The 11,753-nt window shown below is 33.9% G+C and overlaps 1 protein-coding gene across 11 annotated transcripts in view; it reads left to right on the top strand.

Annotated features, from left to right (window-relative positions):
- LOC106468018 (mitotic spindle assembly checkpoint protein MAD2B-like) overlaps positions 1-11,753 on the top strand; it is a 68,343-nt gene that overhangs the window by 37,581 nt on the left and 19,009 nt on the right. For 7 of the 11 annotated variants that reach the window (XM_022396312.1, XM_022396313.1, XM_013928414.2 and 4 more), the window contains exons 5-6: positions 9,711-9,790; positions 11,277-11,369. In XM_022396312.1, the coding sequence (XP_022252020.1) occupies positions 9,711-9,790; positions 11,277-11,369 (173 nt within the window). Of the gene's footprint in view, positions 1-9,710; positions 9,791-10,559; positions 11,747-11,753 lie in introns of those variants that run through there. The other 4 variants (XM_022396319.1, XM_013928415.2, XM_022396311.1 and 1 more) reach the window with 3 other exon arrangements.

The following is an 11,753-nucleotide window of genomic DNA, read 5'->3' as shown; positions in this document are numbered from 1 at the left end:
AACAGTAAGAAAATCAGTGGAGATGAGTGTATATGCTGGTAAATCATGCTTATGAGCACCATATAAATTACTGGCAATTGCTAATTCACATTTAAAAACTCGATAGGTTTAACTACACAAACACTACAGGAGACAAGTCTGAACTTGCTGAATGAGAATTACACACACTGTGGAGACAGGTGTAATCATAACATAATATAAGCCTAGAGGCTCAAAGGCTATATTTAATATTAAAGGTTTTGATAGAATGAGAAAACCTAAATATAGGCTAACTAATTAGTGGTGCTACATTACAGTTCCTAGATTAAGTTGCTAGTACATCTAGATCTAACATTTATGTTAGACCTGTTATTTCCATCTTTTTAGTCGTAGGTTTGGATCTAGATGTAATAATAATGACAGAAATTTAGCTTTATACATCTTAACTAGACCTTAGATTTGGGTGCATAGATTGAAAGCACCTTGTATTGAATCCACCCAGATCTAGATATAATCCTGCCTCAACAATCCTAGATTTAGTTTTATTAGCCATAACTTTTAGAACAAATGTTACATCTAGATCTATTAACTTAGTCATTAGATCTGTCCCAGTGCAATGCCTAGTTTAATAGTTAGTATAGGTCTAAGTATGCCTATAATATAGGCTACAATTTGTATTATGATGGACCTAGGATCTAGAAATAAAGTTATAACTGTAATTAGACTTAAAGTCTAGTACATTAGTTGGTGTAAGACATGATTTACAATCAGCCAATACAATTACAAACCACTACATTAGGCCTATAATGTTTACTAGATCTAGATCTAGGCTATACCTGTTGCATATATTGCCAATCTTGCACATCAGTTAATGTGTTACATCAATCTCGTATTATCTTTTTGTTAAACATACACTTACTTGTACGTTGTACTCTAGGACTTGTATTTGATCTACAGATGAATGATGGAATAGTGTAATTTACTTTTGTACGTCAATTCGGTCTCACTGTATTTCAGTCGGCGGCTTTTAAAAGTTAAAACTGCAAGCGTAATACACACAAATAACGTAACACTGTGTCGTTTTTACTTAATGTAGGGCAGTTGCGCTATATACTAGGGGAGGCCATAATTAACTAATAGGCATTATAGGCCAAAGGAAATTTTGTGCCCCTTCACACCTGCACTCGGGGGCGACTGCCCCCATCCCCTTGATACGCCACTGATCACTTCACACCAAACGAATCATAAATGCCTTTGCTATAAAAAAGAGCCAGGAAGACAGTAGTTTAACTAAATACAGCTGATATGATATGCTACTACTGATGGGCATACTATGTGAGTAATGGTGTGATCTAAACATGTGTATGTGTGTGTGCATGAATGTTGAGTTTATGTGTGTGCGGTTTCTTTCTGTCTATATGCTTTGTTGTCCAAATGTAAGCAAGTCTTATCTTTGTTAGAGCACCACTTTTCCTATTCAGGAAACATCTAATAGTGTTCATTAATTTGTAAACAAGTCTTGCACTTCTGTGGGTATTATTTTCCCATTGTCTCCAAAATTAAAACTTACCTTTGTTAGAGTACCACTTTTCCTATTCAAGAAACATCTAATATTGTTCATTAATAAGTCTTGCAGTTCTGTGGGTATTATTTTCCCATTGTCTCCAAAATTAAAACATATCTTGAAGTTTAGTTTTTTACCGTAGCCTTTAGCTGCGATTATAATAGGCACGGTAGAAAAATTTAGCCTCAGACCTGTCTGACTCTTAATCTGCTCCTGCCTTTTCTGCTTGATCTGAACACCATGAGATAAACTTTCAAACTGAAACCAATGTAGCATTATATGTTGTTCAGTAGATTAACACTTTGTCTTTCTGTTGCTTATAAATGATATAGTATAAAACATCAGAAAGAATTATCGGCAATTCATGAAAGAGACAATGTGACAGGTGGGTGTGGCAAGAGGGTTTGATTTTCTAGTTCAAATAAAGTTGAAGGCTATAAAAATTTGACTTTACCTTATTAATATCTATATTATAATGAAATTTATGTTAAACTCTGTACTTCAGAGAGGGTTGGTAAATAAGTTAGAGGAGAGGGAAGACCTGGAAAACAGATATCATGATTCTCATGCTATGAGAGATTGAGGATTTTTTAAAATATTTCCTTATAAAATTATGAACTTAAAAACTTGTATAATATTAAAATTTGATATATTAACTATATTTTGATCCAAGTTTATTTGTATATATATATATTAATGATAAATTAGTTTAATTAAGTTTTGAATGTAACTCTGTAAAAGGTTGTGACATGTACACTTTAACTTACCTGTAGTGAGAGGGATAGTAGCTAATGTCTATTCTACCTGAGATAATATGACAGTAGCACATAACATCCATGTTGAAAGAATTAGAATTTGAATATTCTTTGATGGCTGAATTGATAGTCTCTGTGTTACAGGCAACCAATATTATGAGAGAATTAACAAACGCCATGAGGTGATTCTGTTGATTGGACAAAGAAACTAAGTTTTTATGCAAATTATATAATTTTCACATATGTTATAATTTTTTTCTAAAGTAAATTAATATAGGTTACTTAAGTTTTGTTTCTTTTATATGCTTCATATGCTTTTAATGTTTCTCTTTTAACAGTAAACATCTAAACAATTTCATGTATAAATTTGAAAACTTATCTAAGTTCCAGACATCCATAAATCACGTTGAGAAATTCAGACAGAAATGTTATTTCTTTTAAATAATCGAGCTATCCTAATAGAATAAATGCCCATCTTATTTACAAAATTCTGAGAAAGTATTTCTACATGGCATGGTGATCAATTACTTCATCAGTAATAGCACTATGTACTTCCTGTGTTATATTTTTGTAGAGAATCAACATGATGATTTTAAAGTTGACACAACAGTATAGAAATTTCATTTTTTACATTCCATGAAGCATATATTGCACTTTTGCTGCATTTTCTAAATAAAACTTAAGTAATTATCATATTTTGCCTCTAGTTTGAGGAGACCATAAAAAAACATCTTTGTTTATGGAACCTAGAATGAGAGTATTGTCATGATCACTATTTAAAGGAAATACACAAAATGATATTGCTTCAGTTATGGAGTGCAATACTTTTATTGACTTCATCTTGTTTCTCAAATGCAAAAGCCTTACATTTTGAGATGATACCTCTCCTCCACATACAGAATGTTATATTCTTTGTACATCTTTGAAAGAGATTTGCATGCCACTTGTATTGAGCTAACTCCCATTTAAATTCACATGTTTAACATGAATTGCACTGGTGCGCGATGACTTCATCATATGGAAATAGCTCTCCACCAATAGAAGGGGGGACACAACCTCCATGTGCAGTAACTTGCCCTAAGCACTTGCACTGAAAATAACTTCATTCTTTTTCCTTATCACTGTCTTAAACATTATTCAGTTACTTAAAACTTGCAGTAGTTTAATAAAAACTTAATATTCATTCCAGTTTCACTGGTTTCTTTTATTATTAAAGAAAATCTTTTTTTATACTTAACCATTATAGCTTCTCAAGTGATGGTAATTTTATGCTTCATCCCGTGATAGCAATGATATTCCTAACATGATACCCGAGTCTTTGTTGCTTCTGGGGCTCCTTGTCATTGGTGGATGAGACAACCGTTGTTCCATGTGTTGTGAGTTCCTTCATGCATGGGCTTCCTTCTCCTGTCTGTTCAACTGACTTTCCTTCTTCCCAATTTCAACGTAATCAAGATGACCTGATATTTGGCCCTTCAAGGTTTACTTTATGCACAGCTTGACATTATTTCACAAATACGTTCATTACTTCCTCTTTGTTTTCCATTATTCACCTACCTTTCAGTTCCATCAGATCTTGTTTATTCATCAATTGCACACCTGTGCTAACATGTCTTGTCTTCCCAGTCTACTTGATTGTTTTTTTCCCAACTTACAGCCATTCTTTATTTCCACTCTTTTGAACTCTCTTTTTTCCAGTTTGTGGAGTGGACACCTTAACTTCTATTCTCCTGTATAGTGTCCATCTTTTGGACTTTTGTCTTTCTTTCCACCTCTTTACATTACTTTTCACTATTTTACCTTTTGTCTGAGGCACATCATGGTGTTCCATGGGAGTATTTTCTGGAGAAGTTTATTCTCTTTTTTTTTGCACCCCAGTGGCACAGCAGTATGTCTGCAGACTTACAACACTAGAAACTATGTTTTGATACCCGTGGTGGGCAGAGCATAGATAGTCCATTGTGTAGCTTTGTGCTTAACTACAAACAAAGTAAAACTAAACTTTTTTTTTATAACATTGACCTGTAATTCCTCTCCTGTTCTATACCTCCTTACTTGGTTCCTCAGCTGTTTGGATGGGTTCCTCTCCTAACAAGTGTACGTCTCCCTCACACTGCTAGCTTTAGTCTTTGTTGGGCTCCCATTCTTTGTCCAGAAGACTTTGGTGGTGTTTCCAACCCATTAGAGCCCCAGACAGTTATAACCAAGCATCATTCCTAATTGTTTACTAGGTTGTTGTTTTTTCTCATTCTCATCATTCTGTTCCTGTTACCAGGCTGCTAATTCCATGTCTCACTTTGATATTCAACACTCCTTGTTAGGTCCTGGTAGAGCCTCTGTGGCAGGCTCAGTTCTGTTTTCCTCTGCTCTTTCAGTTGGTGTCTAGGTCCCCTTTTCCTTTACTTCATTTCTTTTCTCTTTCCATGTGTATCTATCTTCCAGTGGTGTGGTCCCTTCATTTTCATGTGTCAGGTTTTTTCAGTTCATTCCCTGCAAGACTGGACTCTCCAACTTTCTGATCCCATTCTTATCATCTTTCACCTCTATCTATCAGTTAGGTGGATAACGTTTCTCAACATTGGTTCATCTGCTTTTCCCTTCCTCTAGGTCATTCTAATGTGACCCTTACTTTTTGGCCCTTTTCACTTCTTATGTTTTGCATTTCCATTTATTTTTTTGTCCTTTCCACTTTATTCCTATCCTTCCTTCTTCACTTGTCCTACTCTCTTGCCTGACTGGAACTTTGCAGTTTTGACACTCTTCCATGGGTTACGTTTGAGTCATTGACTTCATGTTTATTTTTCATCTTTCTTCTTTTTTGCCTATTGTTGTTACTATCCAGATGTCTATGCCTTCAATAAATCCTGCATTCTCTTTTACTGTACTTCCTCTATCCCAACAGATCTTTATTTATAACACTTCAGCTGCTCAGGTGGATGATTGTCCTTTCATGTTTTGTTCCATTAAATTCGTCTACTGTTTCACTTTTTTACATCTCATGCTCACTAGTCCTTGGACGAGATTCTTCAGGCTGCACACATCGATCTCTGTTTTCTTCATCTGGCTGTGTCATATCTTGCAGGGTTTCCATTCACTATAGTTGCTGTTCTTCACTACACCTACACACCATCTTTGGTAAGGGTAAGTACATTTTACTTGTCAGGGCCTTTTACCCCTTTCTTGGATTCTGCCAGGTGGCTGGTGTTGCCTCCTAAGGTATGCTTATTTTTCAAAACCCACATTTGGCAAGGGGTAACAAAGTGCTCAACCCATCTACTCTGGCTCTATCAGTGCCCACTGTGAGACAAGGTGTTCCACAAGACAACTAGAGGTATCTTCGTGGCATACAGTTTTTCTCACTTGTCCAATCCAAACTGTACCATCTCCATGTAGAAAACCAACACCAAGGAAGTGACTGACCACTTTTTTGGTTCTCGCTTGCCCGCTTTTAAGAATATGGTTTCACAGTCACACATTGCACTTTCTCCAGTAAAATACCATTCCAACTGGTGCTCTGATGAAGTTCCATGGACTCTTTTGGGGGCTCCCCAATGTGGATTTATCTCCATCTTCTTCAAATGGAGCACAGGAGACCCTTGCCACTTATAAGTTTCTAGCTACTAGAGTGATGGACATGAGAGAATCCTCAAGAGCTGGGCTTTGCACATTATGGGGAGAAGTAGGGTGGTAGTGACACTATCAATGTAGTACGGGTCACCCACTTTATGGTCTGATAGAACCTGAACCACACTACACATATTGGCTCACTGACAGCTTGTGTACAGATGCTTTGTTGGCCAAGTTCAAATTCCACCCTCACTTGGGATTCTTTTGTCTCTCCCCTTTCATCTCGGGCATAGAGTATATCCTGGTCATGACAAGATGAGGTCTCCCATGTGTGTGTGTGCCCCTATGGAGCCTCTGTCATTGGGTGTCACATTCCATGGGCTTTCCCATTGGATACTTTCTGAAGGGAGTTCATCTAGATTTAAAATTTGCATTAGTCCCTCCACCACTTCAATTCTGTGTGAGGATTGAGGTATCATCTTAGAAGTTCACATTTTACTGTACAGAAAATATATTTCCAATGGAGATCTCTACACACATTCCTAACCAACCTCCCCACTTCTGGCATATTCTTTCTTGTCTCATCTAAAAATGAAGTTTTATCTCACGTGCAAGTGTTTAAATGGAGTTACTGCACATGAAGGCTGTGCTGCCCTGCTATTGATAGAGGGCTATTTTTTGTATGATGATGTTATCATGCACCAGTACAGTTCATGTTAAGCACATGAATTTAAGGGGGATTTAGTTGAAGGTTAGTTGCATGCTAGTCTCTGGCATATATATTGAAAATATAGCAATTCTGTGTGAGGTGGTGAGTATCTTTCAGTATTGTAAAATGTGAACTTTAAAGTCAACATGTGCTTAGGAATGAAGCTTGTTTTTCAAGGGCAGCTTGGTAGTAATGCATACTTTCAAGCATTGTCAGTTTACATTTATAACCCTGAGCTTTACATAACTTTTGAAAAGAAGTTTGAATTAATCCACCTGCCTTTTGAAAATTTTTGTAACTACAATTTCTATTACTGGTAGCAATTGTATACATCTAGATTCTCCTTGGCCCAGAGATGGACTATATGAGCTTGTATTCAGATTACCACTAGCAGCCTATGGAAGCAGATACATTTAAATTTGGTTAATCACAGGTCAATCTGTTAAAAATAAATGAAAACCTATCATTTTCTTAAATTACCAATAGATTTGTGCCATGACTCATTTTTTATGTATAATTGCCAACATATAAAGTCCTTCAATATCAATAATAATTAAATTTGAAACAAAAATAAGTACAGGAAAAAAAATAAAACAAAATTTTATTAAATCACAATAATAGACATGAAAGTTGCAAAAATATTTACAAATGCTTGTTGCTGGCTTTCAAGTTTTCATGATATAATGATGTTTTTTTATATGTTCGTTCATATCATAGATGCCTGATGCTGTAACTTTAATATCATGATTGTGTTTTGTGTATGTAGCATTATTTTCTCTCACACACTGCATTTGACAGTCACTCTTAGAGGGAGATTCCATTTTGAAGAAAAGGACGTGCCTTTGATACAATTAGTCATATACTATGATACATTTGTGATTCACTGGAAGGAACTGAATAGGACCCCAAATTATGATAAAGATGTAATGATACTTATTTCACCAAAAACAAAACTCAAGCATGAAATTGAATCCCTAGTTAACAGTCATACATTCATAGGCTTTCTAAACTAATAGTGTAGTCACTACAGTCAACTTGTAGTACTTGACAGATATTCATATTAAGCACCTCACCAGCTCATCAAAGTTGTCAGAAACTAACTCCTAACCATGTATAAAACAAACTGAAAATCATTCACTAATCCAATCCTGACTTACAAATTAATAATAAAAAATAACAGCTGTAAAATAACAGCTTCTAATGCTTTATAAGTTAATCCATTATAAAACTTAACCCTTCTGTTACTTAAATTAAAATGCCTCAACATAGATGAGTCTGACATTTCCAAATCATTTACCCACACATGTAGTCAACAGCATCAGTAGTAATGTTTTATTCCCCATCTGAACATTATATTAATTAACTAGAACACTATTTTTCACTCTCTTTACATTACAAATTATTTAACTTTTCAATTTAGTTTTTCTCATATGAAAATAGTAAATCAGTTTTGTATGCTACTATAAAAACACCAAGCACAGCTTACAACTGAACAAAGTAGAAGGCCAAATTCTGCTGTTTTAAAGCCTGGTTCAAATTTTCAGTTACTCCTTTTAACTTCCAAATAAATACCATGTACCAAAGCATAAAAAATCATTCACTCTTACTTTTACAACAAGGTTTTTAACTTGCACATTATTACAAATGCAGGGAGAAAACTGGTGAGACCAGGAAACTATCTTAACAATGTATTTTTTGTTATTAATTGATTAATTCTTTTTTGAAACTGTTTTACTTTTGTCATATGACAAATTCAGATTTTTATCCAGGAAGTTAGATAAATGATCATTCTGAAAGATATTACAATTATTGCTGAATTGTACACAAAGAACTGATTAAATTGTTATTTTATGGAATCTGAAGCAAGAATATTTTGCTCTATGAAATTTTTGAAATGTGATTTTTTGTTTTTACATTGAGTACATTTTACTCCTAAGATATCACGCCTAAAAGTCATCATGTGGAAACTACATGACAGACAGGAAATCTGAAAACAAATGTCTCCCATTTTCAGCAAGGGACAATAATGTGGAAGGGAAGAAATGTTCACATGCTGTTCCTCTTGTTTAGTTCTCCAGGGCTCAGCAGTATGTCTATAGATTTACATTGCTAAAAACTGAGTTTCGATATTTGTGGTGAGCACAGCACAGATAGCCCATTGTGTAGCTTTGTGCTTAATTACAGATAAACAAGCAAAACCTTATTAATTAACAGTACTGATGAAGGAAACTTTTGTATTTTCAATGACTATTAAGTGTTTGGTAAACTGTCAAAAAAAAGTTGTGTCATCTTTTGTGGTGTAATCCTGAGTAAGACATTGCTGCTATTCTCACATGTTGTAGCAGAGCCCAGTCTAGGCTGTGCCATTAACCATTGGTTTAAGCATAAAAACTAATTTCATGACATAGAACAAATTGTCAAAACACTTTCTATTCAAACTTGTGTGCAGTAGAACAGTGATTCTGAACGTGGGGCACACGTTTGAGGTGGAACATGGAGCAAGAAAGGTTAAGAACCACTGCAGTAGAACAGTGATTCTGAACGTGGGGCACACATTTGAGGTGGAACATGGAGCAAGAAAGGTTAAGAACCACTGCAGTAGAACAGTGATTCTGAACGTGGGGCACACGTTTGAGGTGGGACATGGAGCAAGAAAGGTTAAGAACCACTGCAGTAGAACAGTGATTCTGAACGTGGGGCACACGTTTGAGGTGGGACATGGAGCAAGAAAGGTTAAGAACCACTGCAGTAGAATTTTCATGTTATCTATTCAGCCAATTTTATTTTACCTTGCAACTTAATATTTCAATGCAAATAATATATAGCTATACCATTTACAATATTTTGATTTCATATATCTTTATTTTTAATGGAAGTACATGTACTCAACACTGTTACTTATAAATATATTACATTTTCTGCAACAATAACAAACTGTTTTATTTTAATATCTGTAATCCTTTTGGCAATTGCAGAAAGTTTCGAAGATTAGTTTTGCAAAATATTTTGAAAGATGCAAGATTATAAAACATTGTCTGATTTATAATGATAAATATAAGTTCATAAAACAATTAACTGATGCAAGACTGAACAAGAAATACCATATATGTAGTTAAATGCCTCATTTTTTTTTCAGCTTTCTGTTTTGCTGTACAGTTACATACCAAAGAGAGCACTGGTGCTGCTCTAGCGTTCAATGAAGATGTGGCTGATGAGGTAGTACTTAGTTTTAGACTTGGAAAAAATATTTATTTAATTTTTCAGTGTTGGAATTGTACATCTATGAGATAGACAGACAAACTCTTAGATTATGGTATTATCTTGGCAAGTGTGTAGGTGTAATTTCTGTTAGAGCTGTTGTGGTTCTGCAGCTAATGTCCACTGAAGTCAAGAAAACACATTCAAGGATGGTAGAAGGTAGTTTACACTTAGAATCTTTAAAATTAGTCAGTCCAAAGTAAGTAAATACAATGATAAACAAGAATTTTGAGTATTTGAAATGGATAAAGTAAATAAACTAAATAAAAAAAGACTGCTAACTTTTACAAAATTTTTATCTTACTCCTCTGGAAATTTGCTTTATTGTATTAACTGTTATTACTACTTCAAAATGTTTGGCATTAAACTGACAGAATTAAAGAGGATAATGGTAATAATTTATTTTTTGAAACCTGGAAAGAACTCATTGCAGATAGATTATAAAGTTTCCTATCAACAGCTGAATTTCATGTAGTTTTTTGAAAGTTTTTAACCGTCATAATTTATTGAGTTCAAACAATCTTTAAAGAATAAAGTACTTTGTCTTAATTGGGTATTTTAGGATTTAAAACATAAAATACTTCTACTTATTTCTGTGACTTATTATGTGGTACTTTCATGTAAAGAAATACATTTTTCTCATTTTGTTTAATTTGTTGGAAACTGGAGTTAGATTTTAGATTTTTAATGCAGAGATCTGTATACTTAGTGTATTCATTCTTTTTAGTTTAAGCATGCCAGGACTTTGTGTTTAGGATGCTCAACTTGAAATCTGTGGATCATGAGATTAAAACCCAGAGATAAATATGCTCACCCTTTCAGCTGTTGGGGTGTTATAAAGTGATGGTCAATCCCACTATTCCATAGTAAAAGAGTAGCCCAAGTATTGGTAGTGGGTACTGCTGGAAGGTTGCTTTTCCTCTGGTCAGATGAAAAAAGTTGTGGCACATAGCCTTAGAAACTTTGCATAAACAAAAAACACTTTTTGATTTTATTAAATAAATCTCTAAGCATGAATTAATTATAAAGCTCGCATTAAAATAATGTGATGCAAAGCAACTTTAAAATTTATGTAATATTATAAAAGTAAATTTCTGAAACAAATATATGTATATATATATACAATGAAGTTTTTTTTTTTTATATATAACATCTCAAAATTCTTTGTTTAATCATTACTGTTTGAGGAAGGCTTGCTTATGATAAATTTATCCAGTAAGACCAGTTTGATAGGATTTCATTATTATTAAGTTTAAATTAATTCTGGGATTTAATTAAAGCTAAATCTGTGTACAATTTAGTGTACAGACTAATTTATGAAGGAGTCATTTTTTCATATTTAAACTGCATTATTTGTAAATGATTACTTTTAATAAGTGTGTACAAATGGTGCAGCAGAGTTAATTATTTAATAGTCTCACTAATTACAATTATAATGTTTTAGAAATCCCCATGGATTGAAGCAGATTCAGAGCATGTTACTGTTAAAGGAGGTGTGATTGTTCCTTTGCGAGCTGCAACCACATGTCTAGGAAAGGTATATAAAAGATACATTGATTAGAAACAAGAAAAAAAAATATAGAGAAAGTTTGTATTATAAAACTGTGAAATTACTAATCATATTTCAATTATAGTTTCACTATGCAACAGTCAACTTCAACCTCTAGTTTCAAAAACCATACTAACTAAAAATATCCATATCAAACATATGGTCTGAAATTTGTTAGACGTACAAAATGAATCTTACAGCAGTTTCTCCTTGCCCCAGAAATTCTTTAATGAAAATAGATACAAGTTTTTCCTTAGACTGCCTAAAACTCTCATGAAATGTGCTTAAAGCATTAGTGATTTTGAAGGCATTTTATCTGTGTGTGTGTGTGTGTGTGTGTGTATATATATATATATATATATATATATATAC

This window comes from Limulus polyphemus, unplaced genomic scaffold, assembly GCF_000517525.1.
Source record: "Limulus polyphemus unplaced genomic scaffold, Limulus_polyphemus-2.1.2 Scaffold2833, whole genome shotgun sequence".
Classification (NCBI taxonomy): Eukaryota; Metazoa; Arthropoda; class Merostomata; order Xiphosura; family Limulidae; genus Limulus; species Limulus polyphemus.
This window is presented reverse-complemented; position numbering and strand designations above follow the sequence as displayed.